At 47.0% G+C, this 20,343-nt stretch overlaps 1 protein-coding gene across 1 annotated transcript in view; it reads right to left on the bottom strand.

Annotated features, from left to right (window-relative positions):
* The window catches only part of HIBCH (3-hydroxyisobutyryl-CoA hydrolase), a 180,877-nt gene that overhangs the window by 140,273 nt on the left and 20,261 nt on the right, over positions 1-20,343 (bottom strand). The window contains exons 3-6 of the mRNA XM_063932227.1: positions 19,588-19,728; positions 16,648-16,732; positions 14,242-14,322; positions 11,530-11,582 (exon numbers count right to left, since the gene is read on the bottom strand). Of these exons, the coding sequence (XP_063788297.1) occupies positions 11,530-11,582; positions 14,242-14,322; positions 16,648-16,732; positions 19,588-19,728 (360 nt within the window). The remainder of the gene's footprint in view (positions 1-11,529; positions 11,583-14,241; positions 14,323-16,647; positions 16,733-19,587; positions 19,729-20,343) is intronic.

Raw genomic sequence — 20,343 nt, 5'->3', positions numbered from 1 at the left:
TATATCAGGGACGCTGCAGCCTAGCTAAAGGAGGCGGCAAGAGATATTGGCCTCTTGCGATCAAGGGCCAATGCCATGGCAGTCTCAGCTAGGAGGGCATTGTGGATTAATCAATGGAATGCTGATGCTGACTCTAAGAAAGCTATGGAGTCTCTACCGTATAAAGGTGGTGCATTGTTTGGTGAAGGTCTCGCTGAACTGGTATCTACGGCTACCGCGGGTAAGTCGTCATTTTTGCCTTATGTTCCTCCACAACAAAAGAAAGCGCACCACTTGCAGATGCAGTCCTTTCGGCCGAATAAATACAAAAAGGCAGAGGTTATTCCTTCCTTGCTAATAGAGGAAGAGGAAAAGGTAAAAGATCTCCGGCCGTGGCATGTTCTGAGGAGCAGAAGTCCTCCCCTGCTTCTGCCAAATCCACCACATGACGCTGGGGCTCCTCTGCGGGAGTCCGCACCGGTGGGGACACGTCTCAAGCTTTTCAGTCAATTCTGGGCTCGTTCGGCCCTAGACCCGTGGATTTTAGAAACAGTGTCCCAGGGGTACAAACTGGAGCTTCAAGACGTTCCCCCTTGACGTTTTTTCAAATCAGCCTTACCAGCTTCTCTTCCGAACAGGGAGGTAGTATGCGATGCGATACAAAAGTTGTGTCTAAATCAAGTCATTGTCAGGGTTCCCCCGTCACAACAGGGAGAAGGCTTTTAGTCAAGACTGTTTCTGGTCCCAAAGCCGGACGGCACGGTCAGACCAATTCTGAACCTAAAGTCCCTCAATCTTTACCTGAGAAAAATTCAAATTCAAGATGGAATTTCTCCGAGCAGTGATCTCCAGTCTCGAGGAAGGGGATTTCATGGTGTCGGTCGACATAAAGGATGCCTACTTACACGTCCCCATATATCCGCCGCATCAGGCTTACCTGAGGTTTGCTACTCAGGATTGTCATTATCAATTTCAGACGTTGCCGTTTGGTCTGTCCACGGCTCCGAGGATTTTCACCAAGGTAATGGCGGAAATGATGGTCCTCCTTCGCAGGCAACAAGTCGCAATTATCCCGTACCTGGACAATCTCCTGATAAAGGCGAGATCCAAAGACAAGCTGGAGCAGGACATTGCGCTCTCCCTGACAGTGCTGCAACAACATGGTTGGCTCCTAAACCTGCCAAAGTCACAGTTGAATCCGATGAAGCGGCTGTTGTTTTTGGGAATGGTTCTGGACACAGAATTACAGAGAGTTTTTCTTCCAGAAGAGAAGGCTCTGGAAATTCAGAGTTTGGTAAAACAAATTCTGAAACCAGCGAGAGTATCAATTCATCAATGCACTCGGTTGCTGGGGAAGATGGTGGCAGCCTACGAGGCCATTCAGTTTGGCAGGTTCCATGCCAGAGTGTTTCAGTGGGACCTATTGTACAAGTGGTCCGGATCCCATCTGCACATGCACCGGAAAATAGTCCTATCCTCCAGGACCAGTATCTCACTCCTGTGGTGGCTGCACAGCTCTCACCTCCTAGAGGGACGCAGGTTCGGGATTCAGGACTGGATCCTAGTGACCACGGATGCGAGTCTCCGAGGCTGGGGAGCAGTCACACAGGGGGAAACCTTCCAGGGAAAATGGTCAAGCCAGGAAGTTTGTCTACACATAAACGTTCTGGAGTTAAGGGCCATTTACAACGGCCTTCTTCAAGCGGAACATCATCTTCGCAATCTGCCCGTCCTGATACAGTTGGACAATATAACAGCAGTGGTGCACATAAACCGCCAGAGCAGAACAAAGAGCAAGGCGGCAATGGCAGAGGCCACAAAAGTTCTCCGCTGGGCGGAAAGACATACAAGCGCTCTGTCAGCAGTCTTAATTCCAGGAGTAGACAACTGGGAAGCAAACTTCCTCAGCAGACACGATCTCTATCTAGGAGAGTGGAGTCATCATCAAGAGGTTTTCGCAGAAGTGACAAGACTTTGGGGAATTCCTCAAATAGACATGATGGCATCGCGCATCAACAAGAAACTTCAGAGATATTGTTCCAGGTCGAGGGACCCTCAAGCAATAGCGGTGGAATCGCTGGTAACACCATGGGTGTTTCAGTCGGTGTACGTGTTTCCTCCGCTTCCAATCATTCCAAAGGTGCTAAAGATCATAAGAAGAACAAAGGTTCAAGTGATCCTCATTGCTCCAGACTGGCCAAGGAGGGCTTGGTATCGAGATCTTCAGGAATTACTCATATTACAACAGGGGCCGTGCGTGTACCACGACTTACCGCGGCTACGTTTGACAGCTTGGCGGTTGAACGCCGGATCCTAGCCCGAAAGAGTATTCCCAATGAAGTTATTCCCACACTTCTTCAGGCTAGGAAAGGAGTGACGTCTAAACATTATCACCGTATTTGGCGGAAATATGTGTCTTTGTGTGAATCCAAGAAGGCTCCTATGGAAGAATTTCAGCTAGGGCGTTTTCTCCATTTCCTGCAAGCAGGTGTGGATGCGGACCTAAAGTTAGGCTCCATTAAAGTACAAATTTCGGCCTTATCGGTTTTCTTTCAAAAACAATTGGCCTCCTTTCCGGAAGTTCAGACTTTCGTGAAAGGAGTTTTGCACATCCAACCTCCCTTTGTGCCCCCAGTGGCACCGTGGGATCTTAACATGGTGTTGCATTTTCTTCAATCACATTGGTTTGAACCTTTACAGACGATAGAGTTGAAATTTCTCACGTGGAAAGTGGTCATGCTGTTGGCCATGGCATCCGCAAGGCGGGTGTCTGAGTTGGCGGCTTTGTCTTACAAGAGTCCTTATTTAATCTTCCATGAAGATAGAGTTGAGGACTCGTTAACAATTTCTGCCGAAGGTGGTTTCATCGTTCCACATGAACCAGCCTATTGTGGTACCAGTGGCTACTGACGCCTTCGCGGAGTCAAAATCCCTCGATGTTGTCAGGGCCTTGAAAATTTAAGTCGCCAGAACGGCTCAGATTAGGAAAATGGAGGCTCTGTTTATCCTGTATGCTGCCAACAAGATTGGAATGCCTGCTTCCAAGCAGACTATTGCGCGCTGGATCTGTAACACGATTCAGCAGGCTCATTCTATGGCTGGATTGCCGTTACCGAAATCAGAAAAGGCCCACTCTACCAGGAAAGTGAGCTCCTCCTGGGCGGCTGCCCGCGGAGTCTCAGCATTACAACTCTGCCGAGCAGCTACGTGGTCGGGTTCAAACATTTTTGCTAAATTTTACAAGTTTGATACCCTGGCTGATGAGGACCTCCTGTTTGGTCAATCGGTGCTGCAGAGTCATCCGCACTCTCCCACCCGTTCTAGAGCTTTGGTATAAACCCCATGGTTCTTGAAGCATCCCCAGCATCCTCTAGGACGTATGAGAAAATAGGATTTTAATACCTACCGGTAAATCCTTTTCTCTTAGTCCGTAGAGGATGCTGGGCGCCCGTCCCAGTGCGGACTCTATCTGCAGTTATTAGTTAAGTTTACACACGGGTTGTGTTATGTTGTAGTCAGCCTGTTGCTGACGTTGTTCATGCCATTGACTGGAGTTTGTTTAATGCCATGTAGTACGGCGTGTTTGAGGTGTGAGCTGGTCTGTATCTCACCTTAGTTACCTATAAATCCTTTCCTCGAAATGTCCGTCTCCCTGGGCACAGTTCCTATAACTGGAGTCTGGAGGAGGGGCATAGAGGGAGGAGCCAGTTCACACCCATTCAAAGTCTTAAAGTGCCCATGTCTCCTGCGGATCCCATCTATACCCCATGGTTCTTGAAGCGTCCCCAGCATCCTCTACGGACTAAGAGAAAAGGATTTACCGGTAGGTATTAAAATCCTATTTTCAAAACACAAAACACCCAAAATGTTATTTGTGTGTGACGACCTTTTGACCCTCTCGACCTTTTGACTGTCGACCTTTATAATGTCTATTTTCAGTATCGGAACCCTCCAAAAGCTGGGACTCTCCCCTTTCAGTGGACACTGGCAGCTTGTCTCTACTATGCCCAGAACCAGAGATATCAGCCTTCCAGCAGCCGGTCCCTGCTCCAGCTCCAAACGCCTGGTATGCAGTTTTATATTTTAGTCAGTGGATCGTTCTGGCTCCTGAACTCTGATCCCCAAGTCCCCAATATCTCCTGAAAGGTGTCCCCAGTACCCCCTGACAGACGGGGCTCTCTAATGTTTCATCCCATTGAAAGTTAAATTTATTTACCAGGTACTAGCGATATCTGCAGTCAAGCTAACTGTCCTCCCACCGGAAAATTATGTATTAAGCCCACCCCACTATCCACCCCTCCCCTGCATATTAAACACCACTACCACCATGAACGTCATGTACCGGGGCCCCTTCATTCAGCCCAATGCCCCTTCTACAGTTTAGTGTTCTCCCTCCCGCCCCATCTCCCACCATCTGTGCAGTAAAAGAGTAATTAGCAGAAATTACTGCTCCAGGTCCTACATGCTGAGCGGAAGATAGAACACCCCCTACCGCCCGCGGGACATCAAAGTTGCCGCTGATAGCACCTCCCACCCCTACCGCTGGAGGATGGGTAGGGGCCCCAGTGCATTGCTGCGCCCAGGGGCCTACACTGCTGTTAAGACGGCCCTGAGTGCAGTGATACACTGATCATTTGTAATTGTGTTATTCAGCAGTCACAATCAAGCGGATTGGCCCCTACCACTCACACCGCGTCTCCGCCACCACTTTTAAATTGTGAACAATAGAATTGCTGATCTATGGACAAGAAAAGGGATGTGTATGGCGTCAGCATGTCGGCACAGACAAGGCGGTAGTGCAGAGCTTAGGACGGCAGCTGGGACGTTACTGAGGCACTTCTCTCACATAAATATTTGGTTCCCCCGAATCAGTCATGTGGTGGGTCTGTCAGGATTGTTTGCGTGTCCTAAACAGAGAAGGGATTTGCTGGAACCGTCTGTAACGCAGACACTGGAGAAGCAAAGATGCGCCACCTGCTGGCCAAAGCTACACGGTATACACTGTGAATTACTGACATCTAACTGAACATTTGCAGTGAGCTCAGTGGCAAACGCAGGATTTCTGGAGGGGGGTTTCCAAATGCAGTCCACAATTTTCAACTCTGCAGATCATTGGAGCAAGTGCGGGAGTTTGGGGGACCAGTAGAAGAACCTAGTAATGACCCTAGACATTAAAGTACAAATTGTTTTTTTTATACACTGGATACTGAATGGAATACAGTATTAATATTTAACACTATAAATTGTCTATAGTATAGCCTGTATCAAACATTAAAATAATATAAATAAAAGTGATCAAGAAAAGGTCAAACATACCATAATAACTAAATACACAAACATAATAGAACCCAGTACTGCACTTTCTAAGCACACATTCTCCCACCTCATGGTAAGGTTCCTGTCTCTACTTCCTGGAAGCTACTCTCTGGTCCAGTGCACTGACTGAGGACTCCTTTCCCCACACACACAAAACTTGGTAGAGGAAGCTGCTACCACTGGGCATGTGCAGCAGCTCTGCCCTGTCCCTTACACTGCATGATGTGGCGGCAGCTCTAGTAATCGCGTTATATACCATTGCTATTGCTGTCATAATCTGAGTCACTTGCCAACAAGAGAGGGGTTTCTGGGCAACCAGAAACCCCCCCTGCGTTTGCCTATGGAGCTCCATAGTAAAAAACAGGTATTTTACACTTTCATGACTAGACAGACGCTGCTTAATGACCAATAATATTATCTGATCACTCAATGGACAAAAATAACTTCTTACGCTGGATACCACCTGGTGACATTAATGGTTCATGTAGTGGTTACTATTGCCACATCACACAGTACAATTCCCGCCAATGTACTATCTGTGTGGAGTCTGTATGTTTTCACCGTGTTTGTGTGGGTTTCCACTGGGTGCTCTGTTTTCCTTAAATGAACCCTAGTGTGCATGTACATGTACATACGATATATAGAGTGTAAGCACCGCTGCGGAATATGTGTGCAATAATAAAAAAAAAAATAGATAAATAAATATTATTTTAATGCCTGAATATTTTTATTGTACCCGATTTTTGCAACTTTATAAAGGTTGTAAAAAAAACAACAAAATACAAAAACAAATTGATACTAGCCACAATTCCTATTTCCGCAGCCATTCTCCCTGGTTTACAGAGGCGTCCTCCCGTCGTCAAGTGATGTGCAGTATCCAGCATTGAGGCTTTGGGAAGATAGGAGCCGTTTGGTCATTTACCATGTTTTTCCTTTATATACCATTTAACGTATCTTCACATTTTTAATCCACTGGAGTCTATGATGGGTCAGAGAAAACTGAAGATTCTGGCTACATGCGTGATCCAGGGGCATGTGCGATTCCTCCCACATAGATCAGACCTACCCCAGAGTACAGTACCATACGGTAATGATAGGAGGAGGAATAACATAATTACTCAGTAAGGAGTCTCAGTGTGGAGGGTGAATATTCCTTCTCCTCATCGTATATCACCCATGCACCCATATAGGGACGTACCATGGCCCAGTCTGCCGCCCACACACATGGCCCAATCACGGCCGGCCATTACGGTCTGATGTAAAATACTGTAGAGTCAGACGGTAATGTGTAGTCAGCAGTGCACAGAGGGCAGGGACAAGGGCTGAACATCCTCTGCACATCTTAAATAGTGACAACTAGTGACAATCTCGAGGGCACATAATAAGGAAGCTTAGAGATAAGCAGAGGGATAGGGGACACCGTGGGATGTAAACATAAGACGAGGCTGAAAGGAAGGCAAGAAACAGAGGAGCTCTGGGGCCCCCTGCCATGGTCGAGAAGGCAGAGCCTGACCCAGTGTGGGAGTACTAGATGGTGGCCAGTACATCTTAGATGGGCAGCCAGGAGCTCGGAGCAGCCCGCTCTGGTGTCACTGGTCGGAGGGAGCTCTGGCAGATTGCTGGGGCACCCGGAATGGAAGCAGTAGGGCATATGCCCTGGGGGCATCAGTCTGAGGGAGCTCTAGCAGATTGCTGTCATTTACCACCCCCCTAGCATTGCCTCCAAATTCCTAAACAACTTTGCTTCCTGGCTTCCTCACTTCCTCTCTTCTGACATTCCCTCCATTATCCTAGGTGATTTCAACATTCCTATAATTTACCCCACTTCACTTGGTTTCTCCCAGTAGACCTCCTCCCCCTCCCATGTGAACGGGAGCTCACTGGATCTGGTCTTCACTCACCGTTGTGATATTTCTGATTTCTCCAACTCCCCATTTCCCCTCTCTGACCACCACCTGCTCTCCTTTAACTTATCTCTCTCTGCTTCCACATGTCTACCTCCTAAGGCTACCATCACTAAGCGTAACATTGAGGCTATTGACACCTCATCCCTATCCAACTTACTTTTCTCTCTCTCATGCCCTGAACAAGCCACATCCCTATACAATGCCTCCCTTACTTCAGCTCTTGACTCTATTGCTCCACCAACCACTATTAACCCTCGCAGGTCAACACCAAATGCACCAGATATCTGCAAAAATGCTCACGTACTGCCGAGCGACAGTGGAGGAAATCACGCTCTAAAGCATGGGTCTTCAACCTGTGGCCCTCCAGCTGCTGCGGAACTACACATCCCACCATGCCCTGCCACAGTTTTGCTATTAAGGCATGGTAAAACTGAGGCAGGGCATGCTGGGATGTGTAGTTCCGCAGCAGCTGGAGGGCCACAGGTTGAAGACCTATGCTCTAAAGCAAACTTCCTCCATTTCAAACTTATGTTCTCCTCCTACAGTGTTGCTCTTTCTCTCGCTAAACAATCATACTTCAAAATTCTCATCTCCTCCAAATCTTCCAACCCTCAGCGCCTCTTTGCCACTGTCAACTCCCTCCTCTGCCCACCACCACCCCTCTCCCCTCCTCTCTGTCTGCTCCTGACTTTGCCACTTACTTCACATCCGAGATTGACTCCATACGTCAGGGCATCACATCCCACCAGACCATCAGCAACCAGCCACTTCCCCCATCCCGTACCACCTCTTCCCCTCCCTCTCACCAACTGTTACATCTTTCTTCCCTGTATCTGGAGAGGAAGTCATGGTCCTCATCTGGTTATCAACCACTTCCACCTCCCCACTTGACCCTATCCCCTCCCACCGCCATTTACCATCTTGCTCACCTTCTCAGTCTCTCCCTCTTATCAGGCACTGTCCCCTCTGCCTTCAAGCATGCTCTTGTCTCCCCTATTCTTAAAAAACCTACCCTTGTTCCAGACACCCTCTCCAACTACTGACCCATCTCTCTCCTCCCTTTTGCCTCTGAACTCCTTGAGCGTATTGTCTACAACCGCCTTACTTCCTTTCTTTCCTCCCACTCACTGCTTGACCCATTCCAGTCTGGTTTCCGTTCTCTCCACTCCACTGAAACTGCCCTCACAAAAGTCTGCAATGACCTCCATGCAGCCAAAACTAAGGGCCACTACTCTCTACTTATTCTTCTTGACCTCTCTGCTGACACTGTGGACCACCCTCTCCTTCTGCAAATCCTTCACTCTCTTGGTCTGCGTATACTGCCCTCTCCTGGCTGTCCTCCTACCTCTCTGACCGTTCCTTCTCTGTCTACTCTCATGACTCCGTCTCCCCCTCACTTCCACTAACTGTAGGTGTCCCCCAAGGTTCTGTTCTTGGTCTTCTCCTGTTCTCTCTCTATACGTCCTCTTTAGGTGAACTCATTCGCTCTTTTAACTTCTATTTTCATCTCTATGCTGATGACACTCAAATCTACCTTTCCTCCCTTGACCTCTCCTTACTCATATCTCCAACTCTCTGCTATCTCTTCTTGGATGTCCCAGCGCTTTCTTAACCTCAACATGTCTAAGACCGAGCTGATCATCTTCCCTCCCTCCCGCACAACCTCACCTCCCACACTCTCATTATCTATTGATACCACGACTATCTCCTCTAGCCCCCAAGTGCGCTGTCTTGGAGTAATCCTTGACTCCTCCCTCTTCTTCAAACCACACATTCAGCACCTCTCACAAACCTGCCGTTTTCATCTACAAAATATTTCCAGGATCAGACCCTTTCTCACCCATGATGCCACCAAGACCATTATCCACTCACTGATTATTTCCAGACTGGATTACTGTAATATACTCCTAACTGGCCTCCCTGACAATTACCTCTCTCCACTCCAATCTATCCTCAATGCTGCAGCCCGGCTCATCTTCCTCACCAAATGCACTACGTCCACCTCTCCTCTCCTACAAGCCCTTCCATGACTTCCCTTCCCTTTCCTTTCAGAATCCAATTCAAGCTTCACACACTCACTTACAAAGCCCTCACCCACTCCTCTCCCATCTATATCTCTGACCTTATCTCCCTTTACACTCCCACCCGTCCTCTTCGCTCTGCTAATGCACGCCGACTCTCCTGTCGACTAATTACTTCCTTCCACTCGGGATACGGTCGCTAGGTCGACACAACTTAGGTCGACAGTCATTAAGTCGGCCACTGAAGGGCGACATGGTCATTAGGTCGACATGTACTAGGTCGACAGATCAAAAAGTCGACATGGGTTTTTCCCCCCATACTTTACAACGATCCACGTGGACTACGATTGGAACTGTAACTCGAAGCTCGCTCGCCATGAGAGGGGACACGGTGCACTAATTGGGGTTCCCCGTCACTTTACGATGAAAACAACGCCAAAAACAGTCAAAAAACCCATGTCGACCTTTTGACCTGTCGACCTAGTACATGTCGACCTTCCATTGTCGACCTAAGTTGTGTCTATCCAACGACCCATACCCTCCCACTACTACCTTCAAGATTTCTCACGTGCTGCTCCCTTTCTCTGGAATTCCCAACCTCTCCCCCTCAAACTCTCCACAAAACTTCAAATGGGCTCTCAAGAACCACTTCTTCACCAAACCCAACCAAATCTCATCCTAATCCTCTGTTCCACGTTCTCTATGTACCTCATCTATGTCACCCCTGTCTGTCTACCCTCCCCTTTAGAATGTAAGCTCTCACGAGCAGGGCCCTCAAACCTCATGTGCTTATCCTTCTCTTACATAAACATCCTCGACGGCACCTAATCCTGTGATTTTCTGATACTTATCTCAGTGTTATTTACACTGTACTTGTTCTATATTGTATCCAGCTGTAAGTCACTATTGTCCCGTTTTTTCATTTATGTACTCTGTAATTGGGCGCTGCGGATCTCTTGTGGTGCGATATAAAGGATAATAATAATACCGGGAATGGAAGCAGAAGGGCATGAGCTCTGGGTTATTAGTGTGTGTGTCTGGCAGATGCTGGGGTACCGGGAATGAAAGCAGCAGGGCATTAGTCCCCAGGAATAGAAGCAGCGGGGGCATTAGTCCCGGGAATAGAAGCAGCGGGGCATTAGTCCCCGGGAATAGAAGCAGCGGGGCATTAGTCCCCGGGAATAGAAGCAGCGGGGCATTAGTCCCCGGGAATAGAAGCAGCGGGGCATTAGTCCTCGGGAATAGAAGCAGCGGGGCATTAGTCCCCGGGAATAGAAGCAGCGGGGCATTAGTCCCCGGGAATAGAAGCAGCGGGGCATTAGTCCCCGGGAATAGAAGCAGCGGGGCATTAGTCCCCGGGAATAGAAGCAGCGGGGCATTAGTCCCCAGGAACAGAAGCAGCGGGGCATTAGTCCCCGGGAATAGAAGCAGCAGGGCATTAGTCCCCAGGAACAGAAGCAGCGGGGCATTAGTCCCCGGGAACAGAAGCAGCGGGGCATTAGTCCCTGGGAATAGAAGCAGCGGGGCATTAGTCCCCGGGAATAGAAGCAGCGGGGCATTAGTCCTCGGGAATAGAAGCAGCGGGGCATTAGTCCTCGGGAATAGAAGCAGCGGGGCATTAGTCCTCGGGAATAGAAGCAGCGGGGCATTAGTCCCAAGGAACAGAGGCAAACGGGGCATTAGTCCCCAGGAATAGAGGCAGCGGGGCATTAGTCCCCAGGAATAGAAGCAGCGCGGCATTAGTCCCCGGGAATAGAAGCAGCAGGGCATTAGTCCCCAGGAACAGAAGCAGCGGGCCATTAGTCCCCAGGAACAGAAGCAGCGGGGCATTAGTCCCCAGGAACAGAAGCAGCGGGGCATTAGTCCCCGGTAATAGAAGCAGCAGGGCATTAGTCCCCAGGAACAGAAGCAGCAGGGCATTAGTCCCCAGGAACAGAAGCAGCAGGGCATTAGTCCCCGGGAATAGAAGCAGTGGGGCATTAGTCCCCGGGAATAGAAGCAGCGGAGCATTAGTCCCCGGGAATAGAAGCAGCGGGGCATTAGTCCCCGGGAATAGAAGCAGCGGAGCATTAGTCCCCAGGAACAAAAGCAGCGGGGCATTAGTCCCCAGGAACAGAAGCAGCAGGGCATTAGCTCAGTGTCACAGTGTATATTACTGGCAGTACTGCTGCATGTGATCCTCTCAGTGGCTATAGTACAGCACTACATGAACAATTACAACGGATAGAATATTGAGCAAATAAAGATAATGAGTCCCCACACTGTAAGGCAATGTGTATATAGGGTAAGGAACGGATGCTACTTACGCCTCCCATTGTAATGCCATCAATAAGGGCCACATATGGTTTCTTGTACGTTCCTGAGGAAAGATAATTACAGGATTAGACCATAATTATTGTGTGAAGACAAAGACACTGCGGATACAAGGCTGCAAAGAGCGTCCACTCTCATAACGCAACCTTACAAGCAGCGAAACACAGGATGGTCCATCAATTGTGTAAGTAAGCTCCAGTGGGACAGAGACCGATGTGAAGGACACGTTTCCTCTGTAGAGTGCTGCGTAATTAGTGGCGCTACAATACATTTTATATATATACATATACATACATACATACATACATACATACATACATATACATACACACACACATACATATACACACACACACACATATATATATATATATATATATATATTTAAAAATAGGGGGGAGATTATTGCGCCACTTGTGTACAACACCAATAAACTAAGAACCACGTGTAGTTGAAATAAATGACACTCCCTAAGGGTTAATACAGGGCGTCAGCTGTCCCCCAAAACACAGGGATGGTGGTTCCCTGAAGCAACGGAAAAAACACACACAGGGGGGTGGGGGATATAGCGACCAACGGTGTCTTAAATTTATTCAATAAAAGTGGATCTACAAGTATATAAAAACTGACCAGATCAAATAAATCTGAAAAATGGGAATTTATTTATACATTAAAACAGACAATGATTACACAACTATACTAAAAATTATTAAAATTTGAACAGCAAATCTTCTTAAAAAATGGGATAAAAACAATAAACACAATGCAATATAGTACCAGTTAAAATGTATGTTAAAATATGTAAAACAATTTTAACTTAACTTGGTATGAGGTCACTGCCAGGTATCCCAACGCGTTTCGTCATTCAGACTTCATCAAGTATAGTTGTGTAATCATTGTCTGTTTTAATGTATAAATAAATTCCCATTTTTCAGATTTATTTGATCTGGTCAGCTTTTATATACTTGTAGATCCACTTTTATTGAATTAATTTAAGACACCGTTGGTCGCTATATCCCCCACCCGTGTGTGTGTGTGTGTGTGTGTGTGTGTGTGTGTATATATATATATATATATATATATATATATATATATATATATATATATATATATATATATATATATATATATATATATACACACACACACATATATACATACACACCTTAACGCACTATTCTTAATCAATGTGGTAAAATGCTACCATGACAACAATAGAACCAATGAGTTGTCCAATGTATATATCTTAGGCAGCTTCCCCAGAAAGAGGGCCCTTTGCTGATATGGGCCTACTGGAATTCATGTACAAGAAGGTTCCCTCTGAGGAGCGCTCTAATTTAACAGATATTCCAATTACTATAATACTTATGGATATGATCTGAGGATGTTCTGTTAATACCTTATATACACACATACACCCAAATCATAAAATCTTTTTTATTATTGTTAAAATACAAATTACATATTGAAGAATCCATTTTCATAAGCATTTTTGACGACAAAAGAGATGTCAACTGCCCAAGGGCTTGTATACCTATTCAATTTTTGTTACTACAATAAATATATTATGATGATAAAATAATTTATTTCATCCAACGCATTTCGTCTGTGGCGACTTCTTCAGGGATGATTCTCATTCTTAGATGATTTAGTGAAAAACACCATAAGCAAAGGCAAACAACTATACTAAAAGCATATATAGAACAATCTTCATTACATTCCACAGCTTAGTAGCATTTACTGTAGCTGAATTTCATATTTGTAGGGTTCTATGGATTTAAATTAGAGACAAGAATCCTTGATGGATTATATAAATGTTCTTAACAGTTGTCCGAATTCTTATTTTGCCCAGCTGCAATCAAACACATCTGTATGGTCTGGAATCCAATTACAGAGACCATGCATTTGGTTTCCAGACCATACAGATGTGTTACATAACAGTCTTGTGGATGCACACAATGATAAATAGTATTATCGGGGCAGGAGAAATCAATGTAGGGGCTGTACCAGACGCCCGCCTCAATGTAGGGGCTGTACCGGACACCCAGGTCAACGTAGGGGCTGTACCGGACGCCCGCCTCAACGTAGGGGCTGTAACAGACGCCCGCCTCAACGTAGGGGCTGTACCAGACGCCCGCCTCAACGTAGGGGCTGTACCGGACGCCCGCCTCAACGTAGGGGCTGTACCGGACGCCCGCCTCAACGTAGGGGCTGTACCGGACGCCCGCCTCAACGTAGGGGCTGTACCGGACGCCCGCCTCAACGTAGGGGCTGTACCGGACGCCCGCCTCAACGTAGGGGCTGTACCGGACGCCCGCCTCAACGTAGGGGCTGTACCGGACGCCCGCCTCAACGTAGGGGCGGTACCGGACGCCCGCCTCAACGTAGGGGCTGTACCGGACGCCCGCCTCAACGTAGGGGCTGTACCGGACACCCGCCTCAACGTAGGGGCTGTACCGGACACCCGCCTCAATGTAGGGGCTGTACCGGACACCCGCCTCAATGTAGGGGCTGTACCGGACGCCAGCGTCAATATAGAGGCTGTACCGGACGCCCGCCTCAATGTAGGGGCTGTACCGTACTGTCTATCAGCACAGCAGGAGGGCTGCGGCATACAACCACCGGCACAGTAATGCCTTGGGAGGGATACTTTAGCATGTTGAGCACAGACACACAGGCCCAGAAAACCTTACCATCATACATACCAATGGCGTTGTTAAGGATGTACTCTTGTTTGAAGAAATCTTGGGCAAGCGGTTCTCCAGCTTTCCCAGCTTCCGTGATGGCTGGTGGGAAACAAATATCATTATTGGCTTTCACAGTGACAAACCAGTAACAGGATATTGCTCTCCTATACCACTGGTTGCTATGGGCAACCTCTTCACTGGTCTGCTCCTTTCCCTGCTTGATATATGTCCTCCAAAATGCGGACTCCTTCCTTCTAAATCGGAGGCTCGTTTCTAACACCCTTACGAATAAAAATCACACCCAGGCTAAATTACTAACCTACAGACATTCTACATATAGATTATATTATAGATTATTATTTTGGCACCGGATACAGTACCGGGTCCCTCCAGGAGCTAGCCCTGACCAGCTGTCCGCCTGATTCTGGGTACGTGTGGCGGAACAGTGTAAACTGGGGGTTGCCCGGTCCTTATCCAGATCCCGCATCCTTGATAATGCAAGTTGGGTCTCATTGTTCTGGGCTGTGACCATCTAGACCAGGCTTGGTAATCCTGTGGCTCTCCAGGTGTTGTGGACTACAAGTCCCAGCATACCCTCCCATTGAACAGCTGGTAAAGCATACTGGGACTTGTAGTTTCACAACAGCTAGAGGGCCACAGGTTGGCCAGGTCTGATCTAGACAGTTTGGGGTTGTACCAGCAGGGAGGCCGATGCCCCAGTAATAGGCCTTATGACAGCTGCCCTGTAAAGTCCCCTATCTAAGACCACCCTGGTCCAGTTTCACAAGCGGGACATAATCCCATGTGGAAGTGGGTTACCCAGATGGCGTACAGAAAGTGGACGGACAGACTGCTCCCGGAGGAGAACCATGCACACAAGGAGTTAAGCTCAGGTGAGTGCGATTAGGTAACAGCTGAGCAGTCAGGGCACCGCTCAGCCGGGCACAGGCTGCCTATCCGATCAGAATCGCTGTGGTTCTGTGCCCCTCTAGTGCCAGTCTCATCGTCCATTCGTGAACAATTTCCAGGTACTTCAGTATGGATACGATCCATGGTAACGAGATTAGGCTGAGCTTTCAGGCCTCCAGAGAAAGTAACCGCTGCGTTCCTTGTTCTATAAATAATACAGCAGCGTCAGCGTTCTATAGGCTACTGGTCACATGACGCTACAGCTCACTGCTCTTTTGTTCTAAATATAGAGACGCTTGTCTGCCCTGTTTTAAATTCGTAAGTGGTGGAAGCATAGCGCACCACTGTGCAACCCTGTCACAGCTGTTGTTCCACTGCATTGGATGCAAGTATGGTTCTTGTAGATTGTTTATGTTACACTGACTTAATAATATGATACATTACTTCCTGCCAACTGAATGGGCTTACGTATTAGCACTGATATTTAATATAATAGATATGTATAGGTTCATATTTGGGGCATATTTATTATACTAGATTTGTAGCCAATGTGTCGTTATTCCTTTTGTGCCATATAGTGATAGGCACCTATTGCAATTCCCAAGATGGGTGCTTTTTCCTCAATTTTGTGTTTACGTCCACTTATAGGGGGTATGTAATTAGCATAGGGGCTAACAGGATTGTCCTAGGTGAGGTAATTTACCATAGCTAAAAGGATACCGCCGATAGGGACAAATTCAATTAGCTGAGAAATTGCAGTAATTTACTGCAATTGCCGTTTTTACGACTTTCTTGTTGCGGAAACTGGATTTCCACAGGTGCGCGCGCTCCCGCGATTAGCCTATTCAACTGCAAATTCACGAAAATGGGATTACTGCCAAAATTACTGCTGGCAGTGAAAAAAAATGGTTAAATCTGCCTGTACCCCCAAAAAAGTTCAAACTAACATCGGATAACAGTATAGAAGTTTATTATTGGTTATAATAAAAGTACTTCTGGTACTTAAACTGGTGAAATGGCTGCTATATGCATTTTTATTTTAAATGTAAAAAAAAATTATAGAAGGCAAAACATTTTCCAGCAAAATAAGTGCAAAAACAGTAAGTGGTGGAAGCATAGCACACCACTGTGCAACCCTGTCACAGCCGAACTCCTATTGTTCCACTGCAATTCCATTCTAACATCGGAGGACTGGAAGAGATATTAGGGCCCCCCTCCTTCATTCATTCATCAGGGGCCCATCAAGAGAGGAGGCGGCCTGTGTGCGTCTGGGCCCTCGCCTCGCTAACCGGCAGCGCTATGTAGACTCTGGGCACTAGGGGACCCTAGCGCTGTCCCAAGAGTCTATTGTACATGAGCAGGTCTCCGGGAAAATGGCGCTGTGGCCATTTTCCCAGTGATTACCTTATTGCACATGGAAAATGGCCACCTCGCCGTTTTCCTGGTGAGTTCTGCAGCGCTGCTGCTGCTGCTGCCGACGCAGGAAACGGGATTTCACAATTACAGAACCCTTACCAATGATGTCTCCCCCGGCACAGAAGGCTTTGCCGCCAGAACTTTTAATTAACACCACAGACGTGTCCGGGTCTTCCTCCCATAGCTGTAACCGAATCAGAAAGAGAAATATTTAGCTACGGAAATGAAATGACGGCTCCTCTGTAACATTTCCTTCCAGACACTGGGTGATTGTAGCTCAGATTTGACACTTATAGTATTTATATGGTAAACAACACTGCAACCTGTCACATTTTAATAACGGCAAGAGAATACTAGTATATGCCCCCAGATGCAGGGAGACGCACGGAGCATTAAACCATGACGTATAAGAAGATGCACCAAACAAAAGGGAAATAAACAAACATACGCTAGAAATGCATTCTGTAAATGATATGAAATAATCTAAGTACTTTCCTACACGACAAATCCCCCTGCCCAGCTCAGACAACACTTCCTCCAGCTGTTCCCTGGCACATCATACTGGTACACGTAATTAGATGGCATCGCTGTGCTGTGACTCAGCTTCCTTGTATTAATTATATTAATTGGCCTCATGGTTGGTAGACGAGTAATTTGCCAATCTCTTACAGAACAGCTAAAGTCCAGAACAACGGTTCAGTAATCTTCATGGTGTTTCAATCGACATCAACCTATCACACTCATTATAAAGTGTGCTGATCCGATGTAACATCGACAGATCAAAGGCTCCAGGACAGCTGGGAGAGGAGTATTTATGGTATTGCTGATACACAGTACAAGACGACTAAAGGGGGGTACACACCGAGAGATCCGTAATTCATTTCTAAGCAGTCCGACTAGATTGCTTCGAAATTAAGCATGGATCTCTCTGTGTGTATGCCCCATAGCGATACGCGGCCCCACGCACCGATACTAGATTGGCCTAAATCTAGTTAGATCGCTCACTTTACCGCTGGGTGAAATGAGCTGTTCGCCCCCCGTACCCACCCCCCCCTCGCTCAGCACACATCGCGCTGTGTGCTAAGCGGGGGAGAGATGTGAGCTGAGCGTTCGTACTAGATCGCTCAGCCCATGTCTCTGGGAGAATCTCCCCGTGTGTACGGCCCTTAAAGGGGGGTACACACGGGGGAGATGTGTGCTGAGCGGTCTGTGCTAGATCACTCAGCACACATCTATGGCGCACATCTCCCCGTGTGTACCCCCCTTTAGTTACACAGAATGGAGTTATGCTGGCTAAAGGGGGGTACACACGGGGGGAGATGTGTGCTGGGCGAGGGGGAAGGGGCGGGGGGGCCTCACCTCACCCTGCATGCAGGCCAATCTAGAACCAGCAATAGCGACGCACTATAGCTATGAGGCATACACACCAAGCGATCAGTGATTAATTTCTAAGCAATCTAGTCAGATCTCTCCGTGTGTACCCCCCCATTTACACAACAATAACCGAAACTACAATATTGCAATTACATATTATTATTATTACTACAGGTTGAGTATTCCATATCCAAAATACTTGGGACAAGAAGGATATTGGATTTGTCCGTATTTTGGAATAATTGCATACCATAATGAGATATCATGGTGATGGGACCAAAGTCTAAGTTCAGAATGCGTTTATGTTTCATATACACCTAATACACACAGCGTTAAGGTCATTTAATACAATATTTTTAATAACTTTGTGTATTAAAGAAAGTTTGTGTACATTGAGCCATCAGAAAACAAAGGTTTCACTATCTCACTCAAAATTCCGTATTTCAGAATATTTCGATATGGGATACTCCACCTGTATTATTATTGTAATTCATATTACAATTTTGTTTATTAATTTGATCATATACAGACCTGTGCAATTGCATATACAGTCTTCAAATTAATTTTGCATTGTTAACTAAGCGTATAATGGGGGTAATTCGAAGTTGATCGCAGCAGAAATTTTTTTAGCAGTTGGGCAAAACCATGTGCACTGCAGGTGGGGCAGATATAACATGTGCAGAGAGAGTTAGATTTGGTGGGTTATTTTGTTTCTGTGCAGGGTTAATACTGGCTGCTTTATTTTTACACTGCAATTTAGATTGCAGATTGAACTCACCACACCCAAATCTAACTCTCTCTGCACATGTTAAATCTGCCTCCCCTGCAGTGCACATGGTTTTGTCCAACTGCTAACACAAATCCTGCTGCGATCAACTTGGAATTACCCCCAATGTCTCTGCAATACTCTAAGTCATACAGTAGATACAAGCGTGTACTCTTTGGTGATGAACAGCAGATCACCACGGTGGTATAAATAGCAGGATCATCGAACAGACAGTCAGTCAGTTGTATGAGAAGCCAATGGGGATGTGCGGCCAAGGACGTCAGCACAACGGACTCGCACCTTAGGCGCAGGCAGACACTTTTGGGGCTCTTTGGCCGCTTGTCTCATCACCTACAGATGGAGCAGACTTTTTGTTTTGCAAAAAATGCAACTGACAACAATAAGCTGTCTCGCTGACATACAGGCGGAGCCTCGCTCATCTAGCCTTCTATTCTGCACCATGGTGCACCAATGTTTATTAGCATAATCCTTTCATCTATTGTTCTCCGCTGCAATACAATACAGAGAGAACAATACAGCAGGGGATTAAGTCATTACAGCAGGGGATTAAGTCTGACAGCAGGGGATTAAGTCTGACAGCACTGGCTCAATTAATCCTACTAAAAGGGGATAGATGAGCAGGGCTCCATCTGTATAATGGAAAGTACAGGCGCCTTCCCAGCTACCCCCGTGCTGCAGGGTTGCCGGGCTGTTAGGGGGGCCCTTAAGAAATGTACTCTCCGTGTACAGTATGTGGAAGTTTGAGGAACTTATCAGAACATATAATACATCCCTACATTTCCCCATGCCGCGCTGTCGGTAAGCCGGCTGAGGGACACTGCAGGTGGCACAGGAGCAGATACAGCAGCCTTGTCGCGGGTCATATGAATAGAATTTACCTTAAGCTGCCGATAGATCAGCTGAGCCATGTTCACGTTTAAGGCGTTCAGAGCCTTTGGCCGGTTCAGGGTGATGACTCCAGCGCAGCCGGACTTGGTCAGCAGGACTTCTGCGTCTGCAGCTGTGTGGCCGGACATGTTCTGCAGGGGAAACAAACACGGCTGACGCTGCTGTACAGATCTCCAAACTTATGTCTGTGATAACAACACAATATACACGTTCCTAGCGTCTCAGAGATCACGTAGATACAGGGAGAGAGCAGACTTCCAGTTCTTATAAAGGGATAATAAGGATTTCAGTTCAGCTTCAAAAACAAAAGCGACAAAAGCCAAAAACAACTTGTGTGGCTCGCTTACAACCGCCTGACCCATATTCTCTCCCTGACCCTCTCCACCCCAGCAGGGCTGCTCTCAGTACAGTGACCAATGACATCTTACCTTTATTGAGGACTGCAGCTATCCGGCAGTACAACAGAGCAAATACAAAGCCCTTTATGAAGACAGCGACGAGTGTGGATCATAGGATCAACCACACATAGGTCAACAGTGTCTAGGTCGACCACTATTTGTTGACAGTGACTAAGTCGACACCCAAAATAGGTCAACACAAGTATTAAGTCGACTTGAGCAAGGTCGACGTGACAAAATGTCAACATCAGTTTTTTTAGTGTTTTTTTAATTGGTGTTGTTTTCTTCATAGTGTGACCGGGAACCCTGATTAGTGCACCGTGTCCCCATCGCATGGCTCGCTTTGCA

This window comes from Pseudophryne corroboree, chromosome 7 (assembly GCF_028390025.1).
Source record: "Pseudophryne corroboree isolate aPseCor3 chromosome 7, aPseCor3.hap2, whole genome shotgun sequence".
NCBI classification, from domain to species: Eukaryota; Metazoa; Chordata; class Amphibia; order Anura; family Myobatrachidae; genus Pseudophryne; species Pseudophryne corroboree.
Note: the sequence above shows the minus strand (reverse complement) of the source record. Positions and strands in the feature narration are given on the sequence as shown.